This window comes from Myotis davidii, unplaced genomic scaffold (assembly GCF_000327345.1).
Source record: "Myotis davidii unplaced genomic scaffold, ASM32734v1 scaffold215, whole genome shotgun sequence".
Classification (NCBI taxonomy): Eukaryota; Metazoa; Chordata; class Mammalia; order Chiroptera; family Vespertilionidae; genus Myotis; species Myotis davidii.
In genome coordinates, this window is record NW_006286975.1 from 39,676 (window position 1) to 63,859 (window position 24,184).

The following is a 24,184-nucleotide window of genomic DNA, read 5'->3' on the forward strand; positions in this document are numbered from 1 at the left end:
GGAAGAGCCAGCGGAGGTGCTTATGTAGCTGAGGGTAACTTAAGCACAAGAGGAACTCTGTTAGAAGCTCATGTTCATATGAAGGCTTCTCACCTGTGCAGCCTGCCATTCCTCTTAGTGAACCCCTTTCCAAGGAAGCCCTGTAGCACCTATTCAGTTACCTAATTCCGCAAACATTCAGACTCATCCAATGGAAGTCTGAAAGCATTTATTCACTCATCCAATTTTGCAAATTTAGGTGAGTGAATAAATGCTGTAAGGTTTCTATCCCGAAAGACAAGCATGGAATTCATTTTACTGCCAGTTTTGATGGAGGGTAATGAGAACTGCCAAGGCTTCAAAAAAGTGTGACATATCCAGAGTTTGTTCACATGGAAATTAATGCTTCATAATCCCTGTGCCCTTCTTGTGAACTCCATCTCTTGAGTAAATCTTAGAGCACCAATTTATGGTCCTAATTTGTAAAGGGATGTTAGTGAATCAATGCTTTTAGACCTTCATGGAAATATTTGAAATTAATTAGCCTTGCCAACTTTTATTTGCATAGGCTCTCTTCCAACTATATCCCCTCCTCAAGTATAACTTTTATTAAGATTGGTTTTAAACAATAAAACTGAGAGAATCGGTGTACAAAGAGCTTGAAGAATTTAAATACGTGGGTTTATTATTAACACAGTAGCAAATATATCAAGGAAACACGCCCCATGAAAAGTGTTTCAAAGAAACAGAAATCTGCTCTGCGAAAGGTCTGTACCCAATAAGTCAGCCCGAAAAAGCTTGTTTGCTCGGTGATGCCTGCAGATAAGACTGCCAAACCTCCTTGTGATTGAATAAGCCAGTTTGAGACTCAGCCTCGCCCAGGCAAGCTACTGGTCCCCAGCTGCGCTCAACGAGCTTCGACACCATGGTGTTCGCATTTTGGAAGGTCTTTCTGATCCTGACCTGCCTTGTAGGTAAGGAAAGAGTCTCCAAACCACGAAAGAAAATTAGGAATGGAGTTTTTCATTTTGAACTGAAATTGTACATTTTTACATAGAATGTTCCCCTCTTGTACTGGAAAGGACATACGATTAGTATGCTGAGTAAAATAAATTTTAGAAATCTTGCTTAGCAAATATGTGCCATGCTGATTTGGGAGGGAAGCCTGTAAAAATTGTTTTATGTAGCTTCTGAATTTAAAACATTTTAAAAGAAAAATCACAGTTTCTTCCTTCTCTCTCTCTCTCTCTCTCTCTCTCTCTCTCTCTCTTTCTTTCTTTTGTCTCTTTATATTATTTTTTTACTTTGGAAGTTGAACAGATGAACTTAGAAGCTCAAGCCTGTGCTAAAGATATTTTTTCTATTTTACTTGAGTTTTATTTCCTTTAAGCTCCCTGTGAGGGACCTGATTTGCTACAGCAGGCAGAGCCTGGCTGGGAGGGCCTGCCATGCTTTACTATCTAACATTTCTTAGGAACTTGTACTTTTCTGAGGCTAAGCCTGTATTTTGGAAAATATGTGAGTGATTTATTGTTGTGCACAATATGGGTATTTTCAGGGACTTCAGCAGAACAAAATAATTTTTAGAGTAAAAAATCCTGATGTTGGTTAGACCCATAAGAGATCAATAAGTCAGAAAAATCCTTGGCTAGTTTTTTTCAAATGCCAGATATATTTTGCATCTGTTCTTATGATAATTTAGGTCCATGGTAGATACAATAATATTCCTTCTCCAAAAATGGTATCTTTAAGCCATCAGTAATATCAGGCAGTCATTAGAATGGGTTTATCAAGTACATTTAATGATATAAGAAAATGCTCAGAAAAAATATTAAGTGAAAAAGTAGGATACAGACACATGCCTAGAATAAATTTCCAGAAGGTTATATACTAAACTGCTGCTCATAGTGATTAACTCTGGGTGATGAAGTCGTAGATTATTTTAATTTTATTCCCCAATTTTTCCATATTTTCTAGGGTTTCTAAAAAAATATACTATTTTTTATAATCAGAATAAATGTATTACTTTTTAAAACTATATGCTTTTTAGTAATAGTTATTTAAATGTCCATTATGAAATGCTTAAACCAACATGTTCTATGGAGTCACCAGAAGGGAATACTGCATTTATCCAGTGATCTAACAAGGACTTGGAGCTGGAAAAAGCCACCTTTCTCAATTTCCATCTTGCTGAAAACAGATGTTACTATTTTTCCTTTCCCTCAGGAATATTCATTTTAAACCTTAACTTTACACAGTGAAAGTCTTTGTTTCCTTTAAAGAGCTTGTAGTCATTAGCTAGTTGGGTCGCCCCTGGGCCTCTGGCACTAGCTCTCTAAAATCACACCTGTAGTCAACATCTATTTTTCTATGTGAGGCCTTCATCTGGCCTATACTAGACAGCAGTTTTAGAACAGTTGTAAGAGTGTGTTGCTTTTTTTTTTACTGTAACTAAAGTATATAAATAAGAAAATAAAAATCACCAGCAATCGTTACCACAAATTTAGGTAGATTTCTTTTTTTTCCCTTTGCAAGTGTATATATTACATTAAAAAATTGGGTTTATAACTTGCATATTGTGTATACTGTGTATCTATACATACACAGCCTAGCTGGCCACAACCAAAATATGGTAGTGACAATCTAGCAGATGGAATGAAAATGTGGTATAATACAGTATATTGTTAATTGCCATGCTTACCTATATATAGAAGTCAGAGAAAGATTTCAATAGTCTATACCTTACATTAGTAGTGTCCACCAGTTGGTCCAGATATGGCTGTGAGGCAAATGGCAATGTTTCCATAGATGTGTAATTTGATGGGCTAGCTGAACTTGTTTCCTAGTCAGGAAAAATGTCATGTTTTTGGTATCAAGCATGGTTCCAGGCACATAGTGGGCACAAAGGAAATATTTATTGAAAGAATGAATTACCTTCCAAAATCCTGCCATTTGTAACATAGATGGACCCTGAAAGCATTATGCTAAATGAAATGTCAGATAAAGACAATACTGTATGATTGAACTTATATGTGGAATCTAAAAAACCTGAATTCATAGAAACAGAGAGTAGATTACCAACTTCCACTTATAAGATGAATATGTTCTGGGGAAATAATGTAAAACATGGTGACTATAGTTAATTCTATATTACATACCTAAAAGTTGCTAAGAGAGTAGATTTTTTTTTCACACCCCAAAAAATCAATTATAATTATGTGATGTGATGGAAGTGTTAATTAACCCTATGGTGATAATCATTTTGCAATATATATGTGTCTCAAATCAACATTTTGTACATGTTAAATTTATACAATGTTATATATCAATGAAGCTGGAAAATGAATTACTTTCCAAAACTCTAAACAATCAGAATGATTTTCTTATATTTTTTTGCAAGGCAAATATCTTTATTCCTTCAGGAGGGTGCACATGCACATGGTCTGGAAGCATGAGCACGCTGAACGGGTGGCCCACTCGGCTTTTTAATTCTTATGCTCGTGACCTGTCCCTTACTCTTGATTGGAGCTCAGGCTCCCAGTCCTTTGTGATTGGCTAATTCAAAGGAAAGGGTTGACCTTTGCCATTTCAAGATGGCAGGCCCCAGGGGAGCTGCAAGTCATGCAAGCCAAAATGGTGGCTGCCAAGTTATACAGTCCAAAATGGAGGCTGCCTAAACGGTTCTTTGACAGAAAAAATTACTTGTTTATTCTCACAATTTTTCCTTCTTCTTTAAAGTCTTTTCTTCAAACTCGTCTAACATTCATTGACTTTCATGCTCTACAGCAGTGGTTCTCAACCTTCCTAATGCCGTGACCCTTTCATACAGGTCCTCATGTTGTGGTGACCCCCAATTTCATTGTTACAAATTGAACATAATTAAAGCATAGTGATTAATCACAAAAACAATATGTAATTATATATGTGTTTTCCGATGGTCTTAGGCAACCCCTGTGAAAGGGTCGTTTGATCCCCAAAGGGGTCACGACCCACAGGTTGAGAACCACTGCTCTACAGTGTCTAGGGAGAAGACTATTTTGCTGTTTAGTCAATGCAATTTCAATTAACCTTTGGATAATACAAGGGATGATGTAACATCCCATCACTAATTCCTAATCAAAGAGGTGAATATGGATACCATCACTCCCTTCCACTTTCCAAACCATTGCTCTAGTGAATCAGAGAAAGGATCCTCAATCCCAGGGTTCTAGCTAACTCATGAGCTAAAGATGTCAATCCCTGTAGGGCCTTTGTGATGGTTCTAGAAATGATTTTCACAACATATTTAAAAACAATTTTCTGTACAACTAAGCAAGGCAGATTTTATTTTAATCAAAATCTTTCTGATGACTCCTTAGGAAGTCTTAGGCTAAATTCTGTTTTAGAAAAATAATTTCAATCAAAGATGTCTTTGGCAAAAAGTTTATGCATATCATGCTAGGTGCTTGTAATATATATTAGTCACCTGTTGGAAATGTATGTTGATGTTTTACCCAGTAATATATTTGAACTTTAGTTTTGTAGTCAAGTCAAAAAAGTGAGTGATCATTTGGTTATCTTCTAATTAAAAAATGATGCCATTATACATGAAGTTGCTGGAAATTAAATCACTTTAAATGTGTCAGGTTAAATATGGCTATTTAGGGGATATTTTTGTTATGGTATAATAGGAGAATAACCCCCCATAAGCAAAGTGCCTGCCACAATGCAGGTGTTAAATAAATAAAAGAACAATCACTACCAAAACACAAGTATTTAAAATCTTTTTAGAATGTTAATTAATTTGGGTATGCACCTTGGATTATTTTCCTTTAATAATAGGCACTGTATTTTTAAAAGCAGTCACACATATTTTAACTATATGCATTTTTTGATATTTTGTGTAATTCAATCAGGTCAGGAGTGAAATTGAAATCCTAAATTTTGTTTAAATCAGATACTAATCTTTTTAATTAAAAAAATTTAATGTTAACATAATTTCAGGTATAACCCTCTTCCCTGCCCTTTGCCCACCTCCACCTCCCTCCCCCTCCCCCTCCCTTGGCCTTCACCAAACTATTGTCCACGGGGTATATATATATATGTTCTTTAGCTAACACCTAGATCTTCTTTATCCAGTCACCCCACCTCACTCTCCTCGGGTACTTATCTTTATTTTGCTATTTATTCACAATTTTGTTAATGTAGAAAATTTTCTGCCTTTTTTCAATTTTTAAACCATCTTTATTCCAAGGTGATATTGTTGGGCTTTTATAGATCTCAAATTATTTATTTAATTATATGTTGTCAATTTTAAAATGTTGAAAATGTTTAAATCAGATTTATAGTTCCCAAATCCTTCATTTTCAAGTGCCTCCATTCTGTTCTGTGTTTTAAATGGCTTCCTACTGCATTGAAATGGCAGGCAGAGATTGTGTCTGTTTTGTTTGTGGCAGAAAAAGGTGCTCAACAGGTATTTGTTGATAGGCACCACGGCCTCTTCCATGGCTTGCCTTATGTGAGAACTGTGCTTACTCTGCCTTCAAACTCTTTCGTTGAGAACATCCTTTAAAGGTTTTTTGTTTTTGTTTTGTTTTTTGTTTGTTTTTGGCCTTACCTGGTCCTAAGTTCCCACCGTTACTCAATTCCATAGCAGATATTGGGACCCAAACTAGAGAACAAAAATGATGGCCAAATAGTATCTTCAAAATCTCTATTTTTAGGGGAAAGTTTCTGGGAACTTTAATGGCCATCAAATTCCCATTCTATCTATTTTATTTTGAATATTTTGAAGACATTTTGAAGTAATCATTTAGGCATAGCCAGAGATGAATATGGCGAACTTCCAAGAGAAATGAGATGGGCTTTTTGAGGGCAGAAGAGTGCCACTTAGCTTTCTCAAATTAAGTTTCCATCAGAAAAAGTAGCTGCTTTCTGCAGACCAATTTTGGTTTTTGAGGAGGCATTATGGGAACCACAAAAACATGGAAAGCAGAACATTGGGAAGAGAGAAACTTCATGGAATTAGAAGGTGTTGCATTGGCATGTGCCCTAAAGTACTTCTCTCAATTCATCAAGATATGGGTTGCCATGTAAGCAGCCAACTCTGGCAGAGAAGCAGCTGGACCAGTGGCCTGGCTGTGAAAGAGAACACAGCTATTGAATCCAGGAAACAAGGGTAATCAGTACAATGGTTTGCTTTTTTTAAAAATGTTTCAGCCGAAACTGGTTTGGCTCAGTGGATAGAGCAGCGGCCTGCGGACTGAAAGGTCCCAGGTTCGATTCCAGTCAAGGGCATGTACCTGGGTTGCAGGCACATCCCCAGTAGGAGATGTGCAGGAGGCAGCTAATCGATGTTTCTCTCTCATCAATGTTTCTAACTCTCTATCTCTCTCCCTTCCTCTCTGTAAGGAATCAATAAAATATATTTTAAAAAAATGTTTCAAAGTGTTTGTCACTTCCCTGAGTTCCTTTTGCCTAATTGCTGCCATTAAGGAAAACTAAATTAAAAAACTCATTGGTTGTGCAAAATTGGGAAGGGTGCCAGGAATTTGTCTTTCTGTACGATTTCTTCTGATCTTCCAATAATCTCTGAATCCTTATCCCACCCCTACATCTCATTCCAGCCCCCCTGTAGCATAGAGAACATCTCTTAAACTTGACTTTTTCTTCTAACACCTACCTGACAATCTTATGTTCCATCCTGGAGAACTTCTGTACTCTCTGATTTTGCAATAGATAATAACCAATTATTTGGGCTAGCTAAAGCTTCTATAGTGTTACCCAAATCATCCCCTATAATAGCCCTTTTGGAAAATAGAACTGCGTATATAGTACAGAAAATTTCAAGTACAGTGGTAGGCTGCATTTGGGGGTAGGGAGCGCTTCAGTATTTGTCAGAATCATATAAGCAGCTCACCCTTTTGTAAGACCACCAGTTCTCAAATTTGTGGTTTCAGGCCCAGTGCACGAATTTGTGTACCAGTGGGGTCCATCAGCCTGGCCTGTGGGATCGGGCTGAAACTGGCTCTCTTGACATCCCCCAAGGGGTCCTGGATTGCGAGAGGGCACAGGCCAGGCTGAGGGGCCCCACCAGTACACAATCAGGGCTGGGGAGGAATGTGGGAGGTTGGTCAGCCAAGGAGGGACCACAGGAGGGCTCCAGGGCATGTCCTGTCTGTCTCACTCCTGTCCCGATCAGCTGGACCCCAGCAGCAAGCTAACCTACCAGTTAGAGCGTCTGCCCCCTGGTGGTCAGTGCATGTCATAACGAGCGGTTGAGTGGCCTTAGCATATCATTAGCATATTGCACTTTGATTGGTTGAATGGATGACTGCACGACTGGACACTTAGCGCATTAGGCTTTTATTATATAGGTTTATTTTCACTGTCCTAAAAATCCTCTGTCCCCACCACTGTCATCCTCTATCACCTTACAACTGCTGTCTCCATAGTTTTGCCTTTTCCAGAAAGTCACAGAAGTGGAATCACATGTCTGTAGACTCTGAATTGGCTTTTTCCACTTAAGAATATTCATTTAATGTTCCTCCATATCTTTATAGCTCTTTTATTTTTAGCACTGAATAATATTCCATTGTCTGGACATACCATGGTTAATTAATCCATTCAACTACAGAAGGACATCTTGGTTGCCCAAATTTGGATAATTATGAACAAAGCTGCTCTAAACATCTGTGCAAATTTTTGTGTGGACATAAATTTTCAATTTCTTTGGGTAAATATCAAGAAGTGCTATTGCTGCATAGTATGGTAAGATTATGTTTAATTTTGTAAGAAATCACTAAACTGTCTTCTGAAGTCATTTTGCATTCCAACCAGCAAGGAGTGAAAGTTTCTTTTGCTTCACATTTTTGGCAGTATTCAGTGTTGTCATTGTTTTTTATTTTGGCCATTCTAATGGGTGTGTAGTGGTATCTTATTGTTACTTTAATTTGCATTCCATTGATGACATATGATGTGGAGTATCTTTTTATATTCTTATTTGCCATACGTCTATCATCTTTGGTGAGATGTCTGTTCCTTGGTCCATTTTTTAGTCTGGTTGCTTGTTTACCTATTATTGAGCTTTAAGAGTTTTTTTGTATATTTTGGATAACAGTTCTTTATTACATATGTCTTTTACAAATAGTTTAACACAGTCTGTGGCTTATCTTTTCATTCTCTTGGTAATATCTTTCTCAGAGCAGAAGTTTTAAATTTTAATAAAGTCCAACTTATCAATTATTTTCTTTCATGTATTGTGCCTTTGGTTTTGTACCTAAAGTCATCATCAAACCCAAGGTCATCTAGATTTTCTTGTACACTATCTTCTAGAAGTTTTATAGTTTTTTTTACACTTAGATCTGTAGCCCATTTTGAGATAATTTATGTGAAAGGTGTAAGATTTGTGTCTAGATTCCCCCCCCCCCACATTGACATCAAGTTATCCCAGCAGCATTTGTTGAAAAGATTATCTTTGCTCCATTGTATTGCCTTTGCTCCTTTGTCAAAGATCAGTTGACTATATTTATTTGGGTCTATCTCTGGGCTCTCTGTTCTGTTCCATTGATGTATTTGTCTATTTTTCAACAATACTACACAGTCTTGATTATCATATCATAGCTTTATAGGAAGTCTTGAAGTTGGATAGTGTCAGTCCTCCAACTTTGTTCTTCTCCTTCAATATTGTGTTGGCTTTCCATAAAAACTTTAAAATAAATTTGTCAATATTCACAAAATAACTTCTGGACTTTTAATTGGGATTACATTAAGTTTATAGATCAAGTTTGGAAGAACTGTCATCTTGACAATATTGAGTCCTCCAATCTATAAAATCGAATAGCTCTCCATTTACTTAGTTTTTTATTCAATTTCTTTCATCAGAGTGTTTAGTTTTCCTCATACAGATATTATACAGATTTTGTTAGATTTATACTTAAGTCTTTCATTTTGGAGTGTGATGATGTAAAATGTATTGTGTTTTTAATTTCAAACTCCACTTGTTCATTGTTGGTATATAGGAAAACAATAATCTTTTGTATATTAACCTTATATCCTGAAATCTTGCTATAATCACTTATTAGTTCCAGGAGTTTTTGTTGTTGTTGTTGTTATTGATTCTTTTGGCTTTTCTATATAGGCAATTATATTATTTGAAATTTCATTCACAATCTGTTTATCTTTTCTTTTCATGTTTTACTGCAGTAGCTAAGACTTCCACTGTGAGATAGATAAGGAGTGGTGGGGATGACATCCGTACCTTCTTCCTGATCTTAGTTAAGAAAGCTTCTAGTTTTTCATCATTAACCACAATGTTGGTTGTAGGTATTTTATAGATGTCCTTTGTCTAATTGAGGACGTTTTCCTCTATTTTTATTCATAGTTTACTGAGAGTTTTTAAAATCACAAATGGGTATTAGATTTTGTCAACTTTTCTGCATCTATTGATATGATCATGTGATTTTTTAACCTGTTGTGATGGATTACATTAATTGATTTTCAAATGTTGAACCAGACTTGCATACCCAGGATAAATTCCACTTAGTAATGGGGTAGAATTATTTTTATGCATTGTTGAATTTATTGAGGATTTTTGCATCTATGTTCATGAGATGTATTAGATTTCTTTTCTTGTATTGTCTTTGTCTAGTTGTAGTATTAGGGTGATGTGGCCATCATAGGATGAGTGAGGAAGTATTACCGCTGTTCTATCTTTAAAAAGAGACTGTAGATAATTCATATAATTTCTTCCTTAAATATTTGGTAGATTTCACCAATGAACTCGTCTGGGTCTGGTGCTTTCCCTTTTGGAAGGTTATTTATTATTGATCGATTTCTTTAATAGCTATAGAATAGATATAGGCCTGTTCAAATTGTTTACTTCTTCTTGTGTAAGTTTTGGAATATGATGTCTTTCAGGAAATCGATCATTTCATCTAGGTTACTGAATTTTTGGGCATAGAATTGTTTCTGTATTTCTATGCCTTTAATGTCCATAGAATCTGCAGTGATGGCCCTTTTTCATTTCTGATATTAGTAATTTGTGTCCTCTGTATATTTTTTCTTAGTTAGCTTAGCTAGAGTCTTATCAATATTATTGATTTTTGTTATTAACCCATTTTAGTTTTCTCTATTGATTTCTTGTTTTTCAATTTCATTGATTTCTGCTCTAGTTTTCATTATTTCTTTTTTTCTGCCTACTTTGGTTTAATCAGCTCTTTTTTTAGTTTCTTAAGCTTTATTGATTTTAGATCTTTCTTCTTTTCTATTATATGCATTCAATTGTATAAATTTACCTCTAAGGACTACTTTTGACACATGCTATAAATTTTGATAAATGGTGTTTCTAATTTTAGTTCAAAATATTCTTAAAATTTCTATTGAGGTTTTTTCTTGACCCATTTTTTATTTAGAAGTATGTTATTTAATCACTATGTATTTTGGGTACTTCCAGTAGTTTCTTTGTTATTGATTTCTCCTTTAATTTCATTGTGGTCTGACAGCAACATTGTATGACTTCTATTCTTTTAAATTCATTGAAGTTTGTTTTATGGCCCATAACTTCGTTTATCTTGGTGAGCATTCATAATGTTTTAAAGTATATCTCTTTTTATAGAACACTTCACTCCATAACAGCAGAATACACTTTCTCCCTCCCCACAAGGACCCACAGAACATTTACTAAAATAGACCATGTAGTTGGCCATAAAATAGACATCAATTTTTTTAAAAAAATTGAAATCATACAGGGTTTGTCTCTGAGCACAACTATCAAACTAGAAATCAAGAACAGAAATAAGTCTTTAAACACTTGAAAATTATACCACACTTCTAAATAATCTATGGATCAAAGATAAAGTTTCAAAGAAAAATTTAAAAATATACATAAACTGAATAAAAATAAAAATATGTAACATGCTGCTAAAGCATTGCTGAGAGAGAAATTTATAATACTAAACACATTTGAAATGAAGAAATGTCTCAAGTCAGTAGTTGAAGTTTCTACATCAAGGATCTAGAAAAAGAAGGACAAAACAATCCCAAAGCAAGCAGAAAGAAGGAAATAATTAAGAGCTGAAGTCAGTGGAATTAAAATAAGAAAACTATAGAGAAATTTAAATGAAATAAAAATTTGGTTCTTTGGAAAAAATCAATAAACAAAAATGACAAACCTCTATCAAGACTGGTAAAAACAAAAACAGGTAAGATATAAATCACAAATATAAGTAATAAAATATGGGATATCACTATAGATTCTGTAGTCATTGAACATTTTTTAAGAAGACAGAGATCCCATGTACACTTTAGACAATCTCACTCCCATGGTAACATTTTGTAAAACTATAGTATAATATCACAACCAGGACACTAACATTGATACAATCCACCTATATACTTATATTTCTCCATTTTTACTTGTACTTGTGTGTATGTATATGCATTTAATTCTATACAGTTTTCAATGAAAATTATTGGGGACCCCAAATACTTTTGCTCTGTGGTTATTTCAATCTACATTTAATGTATAAGCAAACAAAACAAAAAAGGTAAACACAAAAATACTCAAGCACACATTCCATTAATTACCAGAGCAATGACATCATTATCTATCATGTAGCTTCTAGAACACTTCATTGTACACTCATGAAAGGGTGAGACTGAAAAATAACATCTTATTATTATTATGAATATAATTTTGATCTTTTAGCCTAACAAAATGGTCTAGGGACAACAAACTCATCCTGGTTTTCCTGGGACTTTTCTGGTTTAAGCACTGAATGTCCTAGCAAACCAGTATTTTTTATTTGGTTTTGAAATGGAAAGTCCCATTTATTTTTCTTACTTGGTTTTGAAATGGAAAGTCCCATATACAAGGGACCCCTCAGATCTGGGAAAACTGGATTGGTTGTTCTCCACACTCAAGGACCTTTGTGGATACCCAGACAACATTTTAAGAACGTCTATTCAAGGCCGTCCTTACACAGAAAAAATTCCCAGTTCAGAGCTATCACCTCACCATCACAAAGGATTTGAGTATCTTTACATAATTTGTTAAAACTTATCCTACCCCATGCCAATTGCTTGCTCAGCTTTCCTATATGGTTTCTTCTGCCTTCTCCTCTTCACCTTGGATTCCTCAAATAAGATGTCATTGAAAGTGCTTTGTGATTAATAAGTATCATCAGAATATGAGTGTGTACCATTACCTTTTGATGATTATCTTTTCAGGTCAAGTTAATGTGGTGCAAGTGACCATCCCAAACCGTGTCGTGAATGTGACTATTGGATATAATGTCACTCTCATCTGCACCTACACCAGCACTGTGGCCTCCAGGGACAATCTTTCTATCCAGTGGTCACTCTCCAATAAGAAGGAGTCACGTCCAATTACTGTAAGAACTTTATTCCTAAACTATTCCCCTTTGGTAGTTCTAGCATAAACTGTTGAAGTCAGTGTGTGAAGGAACAGGAAACCAGTAACAACAGTGGTAGAATATCAGATACAAAGAATTTGAAATTATCTGTTTAGGGAATACCATCATGTAAGTGGCTTGGCCTTTGTCCCCTCTTCATATTCAGTTATAGCTTGTTATCATAATTCAGTTTAAGTCGACATTGAGTATATCAGGTATTCTAGAATAGATAGGCATGGTCCTTCTCAGTGGTGAAATAAACAGTTCTGAAAGGGTTTTCTTCCACCTGCCAAAATCATCCTCACTGTTATTTCCAGAAGACTCTAGTTCAAATTCACGTCCTAATTGATCTGTAGATCTCTGTCAAACTTAATATCTGGGATCTGCCTGTCAAGTGAGCTAGCTCATCGCCAGACTGAGTCCTGGTAGAATGAGAATCCCAGATGGGTGGAAAGGGGCCAAGGTAGTGAAGAACTCTGGTAATCAAAGGCAGCATGATGCTAGAGAATAGGGGTGGTAGGTTAGAGTCTGGGGGAAGAGGTTGCCAGAAGGTGTACTATATGAAAATCAAATGAGGAGAATGATTCTACCAGCAAACTGCCTATTCCAAGGTTTTCTCCATCTGACCTAAAGGGTAATTGCGTGTTTAAATTAACCCAAGTATTAAAATTGTATACTTAAAGTGTGTGCATGTGTGTGTGGGTGTGTGTGCACGCACGCGCGTGTGCATTAATGTGCAAGCAGTTATGCCGACACATATTCCTTGAGAGAGAAGGTCCATAGCTTTCATCAGATTTTTAAAAATAATTTATAATTCAAAATAAGGAATTTAAAAAAGAAATAAACCAATGTGGTTTGGAATAACTAGATGTAGTTGAGTTGGGCCTTGAAGGAAAGGAAGGGTTTTGATTAGTAGAAATATAGAGGGGGCTGAGTGGGCTGCAGGAGGCCCAGGGCAGAGATGAAGAAGAAGCTATACCTGGACCAGAGTTGCTTCAGCCATTACTAGTCTTTTGGAGGTGCTGAATTATCTCTTCACCAGAGGTCCTGAATACTTGTTTAGCAAAAAATATCATTCAAGAGGAGATTTCATCAATTTCATCCTCTAGTCAAAGTTCAACAATTTTGCTCAGTGCTGGCTACCTTAGACATATATCTGAATAACTCTGTGCCTCGCTTAAAATATGATAGAACGGTAATAGTTGTCTACAGGTTGCATGAGGAATCAACTGACATAATGTATGTAAAATACTTGAAAATAATATAAATTCTGTAATTTTCACCCTTGTAAACACTGTTATCAACATCAGCAGCAGCAGCAACAGTAAGTCCACCAGTTTCCATCATCCAAAATGTCCTAACCTAAAACCTCACATGTTGCAGTCAACTGAGAGAGAAGGCTACTCTCTTAATTGTAGGTGACAATAATCACACAATGTTTTTTCCTTTATAAAATTTACATTCCTAACTAGCCTTTTCAGTATATTCTTTCTTTATAGGTATAAAGTCCTTCTCATTTTGCCAATAGGGACTGAATTTAGAGAGGCAATATATTTTGAAATGTCTTTTTTTTATGTTTGGTCCTCAAATAAAGATGTACTCAATTGTCTGGATGCCAGGCCATACCAGTCTGATTTTAAAAACACAAATTCTCCTGTATGCCTCTTCTGACACTAGAATTTACAAGGTCACCTCTTGGTTAAATTATATGGCTGGTGAGGAGCTTGGAGATGCAGGGTCAAAGGATCTTGTGACCAACAATGAGTTTTTTCTAGACCTAGAAATGCAGAGGAACAAGGTATAGGTATTGAACTGAGGGTGACTTGAGCTTAAGGACATCTCTTAGCGCAGTGGTTCTCAACCTTGGCTGCACACATTAGAAGCCTGGGAATCTTTTTAAAATCCTGATTTCTGGGCCTCATCCTCCGGAAATTCTGTTTCTTTGTTATGGGGTGGGGCCACAACATTAGTAACAAAGAAACAGAATTTCCGGAGGATGAGGCGCAGAAATCAAGATTTTAAAAAGATTCCCAGGTGATTCTAATGTGCCGCCAAGGTTGAGAACCACTGTCTTAGAGCAACTTTAGAAATAAAATCTATTCAAATAAGTATTTATAAGTAGCGTATTTACTTGCTGTTTACCTCAGTCTTCAAAATGTCTGGTACAGGCAGAGCAAGTAATTTAAATAATCTACTCTTTTAGGATGTCCAAATCAAAGGAATTCTTCTGCACTGAACCACTTGATCAATGAGAATATGCTGCTTGATCATAAAACATTTTAAGTATTTCTTGAAGAGCATGAGACCTGTCCTATTTTTGTGCCTTGGCCACATGGAAGACAGGGTAGAGTAGGGCCAGCTCTTGGCTTGGAGACAGTGAAAATCACCCCCTAAAAGGCAGGTTTTCTTTTCCGCCTCATCGCCCCAGCAAGAACCCCATTATAAATATTCTTAGGTTTCTACATCTAGAGAACTTGAGTTCTTCCCTATTTTCCTCCATACACTGCAGGCATATTCTTCTCTCTGCTTTTCCAGATGAGTAGTTTTGGAACCCCAATGGAAACCTCCTAATGGATGTCAGTTCTACTCATTGTTCTACTTACTTGCTGGCTGGATGACCTTAGACAAGTCACTGGACCTTTCAGAGGTTCAGTTTTCCTATCTGTAAAATGAGGTTACTTACCTACCTCATAGGTTTACTGTGAAGATTTTTTTTTAATGCTTAAGTTTTTATTAAATTTATTGGTGTGACATTGGTTAATAAGATCATAGTTTTCAGGTGTAGATTTCTATGATACAAGATCCGTATTTTGCACTGTGTGCCCATCACCCAAAGTCAAATCATTTTCCATCACTATATATTAGGTGCCCTTAACCCCCACACCTCTACCCCCTTCCCTCTGGCAACCACCACACTGCTGTTTATGTCCACCATTTTCAGTTTTATATCCAATATATGAGTGAAATAATATGGTTCTTAGCTTTTTCTGACTTATTTCACTTAGTCTATTCATGTTGTAGCAAATGGCAGTATTTAGTCTTTTCTTATAGCTGAGTAGTACTCCATTGTGCTTATGTACCACATCTTCTTTAGCCAATCTTCTATCGCAGGACACTGGTTGTCTCCATGTCCTGGCCATTGTGAATAATGCTGCAAGATTTAATGAGATAATGTTTGTGAAGCGCTAGGAAGCTTTCCATATAGTAACCATTAAGTGAATGTAAATTATTATCAACAACACTACTCACAAAATGGTGATTTTGCAAAATCCCTATTCCATCCATATCCCTGGGTCATGGGCACTAGAAAACGCAGCCCAACAAGATACACTTAGTATAGCTGGACAGCTGGGGTAGAACTCTTGGGGGTATCCTGGCCCAGAATTGGTTTCCAGTCTTGCTGTCTTCCAGGTGCCTGTGGCTAAAGAGAGGGGTTAGGCCCCTTCTCTGCCTGCTCCTTATCCTTGAACAGAGACCTACTCAACAAAGAGGTTGCAGATATCTTCCTCTGAGATGTATTTTTCCAAAATAAAATTTGGTTTCTATTTCAATGTTTCCTCTTTGAGCACTTCCATGCATTCAGAATTCTGTAGAGCATGTTGTATGTTAATATAGGACTGGCTGGTAGGACTTTTGGGGGTGATAAAAGGAGACTGATATGCTATTAGACAATTCTGTGATTTATGGGAGTAAGATGTTGCCAGACTGACCACTGAGTGATTCAATTCAACTCCTGGGTTGATGTGCCTATATACCATTCGGCTCTCAGATCCACCCATTTCTGCTCAAACACAGCACAGCCCGTGCCTCAATACTGAGGGTATGGAGGAAAAGGCAGTCAGTCAGTGTCTAAAAATGGCGCATGCAAGAGACGCTCGGGGAAGATGTAGCTGGACCTCTCAGGTAAGAATACCTATTGGTGTACTACTGGACCCCTTCATTGTTTGGAGTCTCCAAAGCAATCGTACTGACTTTCAGGAGTGAGAAGGGAGGGTCTGAGTTTGGTAACAATCCAGATCAGCACAAACCCCTCGACAAAACTGAGACAGCCTTGAGTTTGCCTCTCATACCAATGCCTGGAGTTCTTTTCAGCCTCCTCCAAAATGTCAGGGCCTTATTGCTGCCCTATTGAGCAGGGCAGTGGCCAACTCTTGCCAAAGGCTCATATTCTCCCACCACCAACATCATTGTGTTTGAAAGGCCTAGTGTTTCTCAATACCCAGGGGAGGATGTTATCTCTTACTATCTCCTCTAAGGGGTTCCTTTGCTGAATAGGGTCTACAGAAGTATCCCACAAGTCTTCTGACCAGGGAGGCCAGGATATTCATTAGTATGGCCCTCCTCTTAGAAAATCCCTCTTCTTGGAAGACATGGACAGCTTCAGTTGATCACTTCCTCAGTAGGAACTCTTACCCGAAGACTCTAGGTCCTGGGACAGGCAGACTAACATGGAAGTTTCAGGTGGTCTGATGCCCCTCTAATCACAACAGTAGCCTCCTCTTCCATCCATCCAGTCACTGGTAAATTTCAGAGACCTCAACTGCCTATGAACAGAACAGGTTTTGATCCTACTTAGCATGGTTCTCTCAGATAGTACTTACTTTTCTAAAATATCCATAGTGGAAGAAACCCTTTGCCATCCTCATCTCCCCAACACACATAGAGTGTTGACAATTTCTTTCCAGAACCTAGTATCTTCATATTCTCTGGCTGCTAGATTCTCCCTACCTACCCTGTCCTCTACAGATAGGATTATATAAAATGTTTTCCAAATGTTGGCAGAGTAGAGGTGTCCCACCTCCTCGGAGACATTTTAAAATGAGGGGGAAGGATGTTGGTTTAATTGTTATAAATGAGAGCCAATACTGGCATTTGGTGGTTGGTGGCCAGAGATGCTAAATGTCTTGCAATACATAGAATAGACTCACATGAAAGAGTTGTCTGTCCAAAATGCCAGTGTAACACTCATTGAGAAGCGTTTTAAGTTCTTCCCTTCCCACTACCCTCTCCCATCAAAGGTTACCTATTCTGTGTCCCATTCCTTCAGGTGTCTATTCTTGCTAAGTTTGATAAATTAATCGAATGTTAAGGTGTTATGGACTGGTAGCAATTTATTTTGCTATTTTCCAAAGAAAATAATTTAAGCAGTCTCCACTCCCCAAAAGCATTTAAATACTAGGTATTTCAGGTAAATTGCAGGCTGGGAAGGGAAAGGTGTGGGAAAGAAAGTCTTCCTTTTGGTGTTTCATTTCTTCTATGTGCAATCCCAGTTCCCCTAGTACAGTCCAGAGAAAATTATGGGCTTTAGACCATTGCTATCCAATAGTCACCCCCCCCTTCTGTGGCTCACCCCTTTATGAACAGTGCAGGAAACCAAGAGGCTGGAAGGGAATGGATTGATGGTTTGCTGTGGACTTCTAATGCTTCCACATTTCCAAAAGGAATCCACAAAATCAGCTCTGGAGGCTAAACACATTTATTAACTGCAACTTAGACTCAAACAGAAAGTAGACTGAATTCTTTCAACCCTCTTGTTTATATTCCGACCCCTAGTTAGAGAGCAGCATCACAAAGCTGAGAAAAGAATCTTTTTTTTTTTGGACAAATCTGGCTCCTAGCTGCGTGGCTTCATGTGAATAGGAACTTGGCATAGCAGAAGGGGAAAGGTAGTTATTGCAGCTGGCAGACGTTGAAGGCAATGTGTGGTGAACCTACTGAGCTTGGGAAAAAGCATCATGCCAATAAATAGCGTCAATTGGCAGAAGAAGAGTCAGGTTGGAGTAGGAGATGGAATGGCCCCAAAAGGAGAAGGTTGCCTGTAAATCATCTTCCTGGCCTAAGTCAGAACTATAAGTTCCATTTCAATATGTTCAGTGAGAATTGGGAGGTCTGAATTCTATGTCTGACTATAAATTGTGTGACCTTGGGAAAATTACTTCCTTGAGGGGTTTCAATGTCCTTTTCTGTAATATAGGAGAATGAATCAGAGGTTGCAAACTGGAGGACTTGGGGCCTGATTTGGCCATTGGATGCATATTGGATGGCCAGCCCAGTATTTTGTTTGTTTCCACACTTTGAAAGCATTGTTTGTATTGGATCCCCACTTCACCACAGGCCCCACTATTCTCTCTGATCTTACCACCATCCACCAGCCCCTCCCAGACATTTACCATATTTCTTATATCCATCTGGCTCCTTACAGTTCCTCAACCTTAGAAGCCATGATTAAGTGATCTCTCAGGGGTCATATAAATATGACCAAACAAATATGCTATTATGATTCCACATTCAGCCTCTAGCATCACCAATGGACAGGCAGAGAGGACCCTGGGGGGAAGTAGGAAAGTCTGCCATAAACACAACCACAAAGGGCAAGTGGGCATAAAATTAACAAGCACCACTTAAGGAGCCACCCCTCCCCACCAAGGATGTAGCTTATGGAACATCCATGGCTTTTCCTGGACCTCAATTGCTTTGATCTCTAAATTGACCATATATTTTCTTTGAAAAGTGTATAAGCCTCACAGGGTCATGGCCAGGCCTTGATCATTGTTCAGCTTTGATTTGTATAAGAATTATTCTTTTGTGGAAAATGGTATCAAGTTTCAGTCCGTCCTGCATGATTAGATAAGCAGGTTTAGGAAAACATTTTATTTTAGTTTTCTTTATAAGGACAGTGTGACAGTGTGGACTTCGCCTAACAGAAAGTCCATCTATCTATGTGTCTGGCCACTTGCTAGCCCTGGGCCTTTTTTCACAGCATCCCGAGACCAAGTCCTTTCCCTTTTAGGTCTCCATTATTCTCTCTACTTACCCCATCCTGTCCATGACACCCTTTAGTATTATTTGTGAGAGGGCAAAAATATAAGCTACAGTGTGAGGAGCTGGGGTAGAAGGGTACCCTTTTCATAGGGAAGTTACAAGTTCAGAGCCTCATGATTATTTGATCATTTCACATTGACTCATGCCCAACTGTGAGAATTTTACAGTGACTTACTTTCGTGTCCTAGTCTTGGCATAAAACACACTCTCTTCACCCCTTGATCTCTGCAGAAACAAAGCTCTTTAACCTAGATCCTCTGAGACTTACTGTGGGTCACAGGCAAAACTGATGTCATATCTCATTGTGGTGTCTTCAAACCTCAATGTAAAACAGGCTGTCCTACCCCCAGTCTTCCTGGGAGCAGGGGAATAGGCCAGATGTTGAAGTTGTAACAGGCTTCCTTGATGGACTGTAGGCTGTGTCCCAGGTAAGAATCCACAGGATCTCAAATTGTTAATTGGAAAGTAAATAAGCCCAATGCTGGCTAGTGAAATGAAAAGCTAGATATTTTGGGTGTCAACACAAATGAAGGGAATAGACATTTGAGGAGTTGAACTTCCTCTTGGCCCACTTGAATACCTTAACACTGGCTTTCTGGTTTGTCAGTAAAACAGAACTCCTCTGAGGCAAAAGTTAGTAATTTCAGTAGGTATGAATGGATGAATTGAATTATAAGTGACTCATTTAGGGCAGGAAAAGAAAGCTAGGTGATATTAGAGAACCAGAGGAGAGAGACAAGTTGTTATCTTTTTAAATATGCTTTTTCCTTTGAATTTTTCCTCAAAAGCTACATTTCTGCCTTACTTTAAAAATATATTGGCTTTCTGCTTGAGGGACAGTGCTTTTGAATTTATCTAGACAAAATCTTTCAGCTTGCTGATCACCTTCCCGCTCTCATTAGCCTATTAAGGTAGGAACATTGCACAAGAAATTAGAAAAACTGGGTTCTAGAACTGTCCAAACTATAAACTTCTCTGTGCTTCAGTTTCTACTATAAAGCGAGGAGAGTGAATTAAATAAATCATAAAGCTCTTCAAGTAGATTTTATGAAAATATTAATTAGTTCCACTGGACTAGGACAGTAACCATCTATTGAATAATATATATTTCAATTACACACATTTGTATGAAACTAACAAAGAATGTACATAGACTGTGTGTATTATGAAAGCCAAGGGATCAGTGATTCCAAAGTTTCAGTCAGTCGTATCTTGTCTTTATGATTTTTGTCATATTTGGGTGCACAAGCAGTATTATTTAATGTTTTCTATACTAACTTGGTTTCTTAAAATATTAAAAATATCTGTCTTAGATTCAGCCCTAAGCAATAATATTCATGAACTCACAGATTTAGTGTGCTATATATGTCCCTTTCTAATAAATTTTCATTTATATACTATCTAAAATCAACTTATGTGCCTATACTTGGGGAATACATATCACACTTAGGAGAATCTTGCTCTGGTTCCTCATTCAGATGTGGAAACTAAAGGTTGGGAAGATTAAATAATTTTGTTACTTATCACAAAGGAGGTTTCCATGTAGACATGACCAGAGACCACCTCCCCTGACATTGTCACAGTTAGTCAGAAGCAGAGATGTAGCTAAAATCCAGGCCTCTTTCCACCTCATCATGCTGCTCCACAGTTGCCATTATGGTCTAAATATCCATGTTCTTAAATAAAGATGGGACTAGAATCCAGATCTTTCTTAAGTATTCTAAATTATAATAATAAAAATCCTGTGGCTTTAGATGAGTTATTTAATTTCTCTGGATTTGATTGTCCTTATTGAAATGATAATTCCAGTTCTACTTCCTGACACATGGGGAGAAAGGTAGTAGCTCCATTGACTAAGTACTTTCCAGACCCTTTTCTGGGTTATATTGTTCCACCCCCATACCACCATTATGAGGAAATGGGACCAGATGATTTCTCAGAAGCCTTTCTCCTCTGAAATGTTATTCTAACATGGTGAACCCAAGTTTGTTTATCCAAAGGAGTGTGTGTGTTTGAAAGGAGCATGAATATTCTAACTTTCAGGGAAACCAGATATTCCAGATAGTCCCACTGAGTAATATAAACTCAATTTTTAAAAACCTTATAAAGTGTGTGTGTATATGAGAGGGGTGTGTGTGTATATGTGAGGGGTGTGTGTGCTGGTTTTGGATTTCCCCTGATGCATTTGTGTCCTATAAAATGAGTTTCATCCAAGTAGACTCATCAGATGAGTATCTTGATCTCTTAAGCTTAAGAGTTGAATCCCATTAGCTCCAGCTGACTACTGTATGTAAGACTATCAAAGCTTGCTGCTATGATGATATCACAAAGCTGCTTTGAGCACAAATGAAGTAATGGCTTTTGCAAAGCTGTGAGGAAGCTGACATATTCCACTGAGTTGAAAAACCTTTGCCACAGGGACCTGTTCCCTGATGGGGGTAAAATGCTGCTGTATATCAAAGAAGATAACTTTGGATAGAAGGAGCTCCCAGGTAGTTTATCCTAGCCCTGGACATTCTTCAGTTCTCATTTTTCTCATTTTTCTGTCCTAGGTTTACTATTATGAAGGTGGACAAGCTGCATCCATCGGGCAATTTAAAGATCGAATTGTTGCGTCCAAGGAGCCAGATAATGCATCCATCACTATTTTGCATATGCAACCAGAAGATAGTGGCATCTACACCTGCGATGTTAACAACCCCCCAGATTTTAGTGGCAGCAATCAAGGCGTTCTCACAGTCAATGTGTTAGGTATGGACAAATTTTTATGGGTTTTCTTGGAGAAACTTAGGACTTCAATAAGCCGGGGCATGGATTATAGTGCCAATTAAGTCCCAAGGAGAAATGTCCTCCCTGCTCCTTTGATTATCAGGGAACTAGAGACACATCTCCTAACCCAACCTGTATAGAAACAGTGAGAAATCACTCATAAAACATGTTGAAACAATTGCCAAACCAAAAGGGCTGCCAAAATGACAGACAACAGTAGATGATCCAACCTCCAAGGATTCCTATTTCTGAAGGACAAAATGAGGACAGATGGGACAATGCATAGTCCCACTAAATGATCATTGGCAGCTCTTTAATTAGGGACCTTCAATTATAGCCAGTCCTACCTGGGGGAGACAGCTGCCAATTTATGATCTCTCCTAAGCTAGCCACAATTTCCACCATTAAACCATCCTATATAATAAAAGCCTAATATGCAAACTGACCCAATGGCGGAATGACTGGCAGAACAACTGGTCGCTATGATGCACACTGACCACCAGGAGGCAGATGCTCAATGCAGGAGATGCCCCCAGCCCACAGGCCCCAGGCTGGCCAAGGGAGGTGTCAGTGGGGGCCCCCCGATAACCCCACCAGTGGCCCCACAGATTGGCCCTGATCGCTAACCCAGGCCTAGGGACCCTACCTGTGCACCAATTTCATGCACCAGGCCTCTAGTTATCTTATCTAATAAAATAGTAATATGCAAATTAACTGTCACTTTGTGACAAAGATGGTGGCACCAGCCAGAGCCACGGAGCCGGCAGACACACAAGCCCGCAGGGGGTCCGGACCCCAGCCCCAGCCCCGTGGAGGCTGCGGCGCTGGGCTGCTGGGGCTGGAGCCAGTGGACACACCCTGCATCCCTAGTTCCCCTCCTCTCATTTCCAGGAAATAAAATGTCCACTGTGCGTCCACCTTTTGGCACAGCCCCTGCCTGTTGCAGGTGCCCCCTCCCCCAGTAGGCAGCACTGTGCAGCTCCTGGGCACCTGTCTTCCCATACCTTAAATGGACAAATGCATGCAGGCAAAGTCAGGAATTCAGGCCCCTGACGTCAGCTTCCAGATCTCAGGGTACCGCATGGGAGACTGAGGGGAGAGGGTGGGGATGGTGGGAAGGAAGGACGGGGAAAGGCACCAACCAGCAGTTGCTCCAACCCTGCCAAAGTTTCACTTTTTGTCTGTGGGTTCACTCCCCGGCACTGCATGAGCTTTCCTGGGATAAGTAGCTTTAGCAAGCAGGAGGACAGCTCGGTGCTGCAAGGTAAGGGCTGGTTGCATGGTCCAGGGCATGGGACATGCTGTGAGGCACAGGGCCGGGCCTATATGGGGCTGGGGACAATGGGAGGGGGAGTGCCTGGGCACCTCCTCCTACACCTTAGCCTTCACCTCCAGCTGCTGCCGCCACCACTGCTGCCCCAGCTGCCTCCTCCCAGAGGTATTGTTGCAAATCCTCCTTCCTTCCTTCCCCCCCACCCTCCACCTGTAGGTGACTCGGGAACCTCCAGACTCCCCAGCCATGAGCATCTCTGGGATGGCAGCAGCATGGACGCAGGGTGTAGTGTGTGTGCCCTGCCTGGGCGGAAGGGCCTGTGGTACAGAAGTGCCAGCTGCAGTGCAATCATGGGGTACACGCCATTGAAGGGAGACTGAGTTTTTCAGACTGAGTTTTCAGGGCTTTAACCCCACCAAGTCTGGGTGGGGTTAAAGCCCTTCCCTGTGTGACCCCAACCTGGGCCTTTCTGGGTGCCCAGGGGGTGGGGCCACACCCAGCTGCTTAGAGCTTTCACGGGATCCCAGTTGTCATTGTGAAAGGGGCCTAGGAATCCAGTTATCCAAGCCCCTATTTTACAGTTGGGGCAACTCACGTCCAGAGAGAAGGAGGGCCTCCCCAGAAGTCAGTCACTAAAGGCCAAACTGTAATGAAAATAAATGGCTCCCAGTTCCTAATTTCTGTTCTCCAGCATTTCTCCAGCGCCCATAGGCTGGCAAGGGAGGGGCAGTTGGGGGCAATCAGGCTGGCAGTTGGGGGCGATCAGGCTGGCAGGCAGAGTGGTTAGGGGTGATCAGGCAGGCAGGCAGGTGAGCAGTTAGGAGCCAGCAGTCCCAAATTGCAAGAGGGATGTCTAACTGCTGGTGCGGGATCGGACCTAAATCAGCAGTCTGACATCCCCCGAGGGGCCAGATTGGAGAGGGTGCAGGCCAGGCTGAGGGATGCCCTG

The 24,184-nt window shown here is 39.1% G+C and overlaps 1 protein-coding gene across 1 annotated transcript in view; it reads left to right on the forward strand.

Moving 5' to 3' along the window:
* The first annotated feature begins 904 nt into the window (after window positions 1–904).
* The window catches only part of VSIG1 (V-set and immunoglobulin domain containing 1), a 35,586-nt gene continuing 12,306 nt past the window's right edge, over window positions 905–24,184 (forward strand). Inside the window, exons 1-3 of the mRNA XM_006758820.2 lie at window positions 905–953; window positions 12,187–12,350; window positions 21,746–21,944. Of these exons, the coding sequence (XP_006758883.1) occupies window positions 905–953; window positions 12,187–12,350; window positions 21,746–21,944 (412 nt within the window). The remainder of the gene's footprint in view (window positions 954–12,186; window positions 12,351–21,745; window positions 21,945–24,184) is intronic.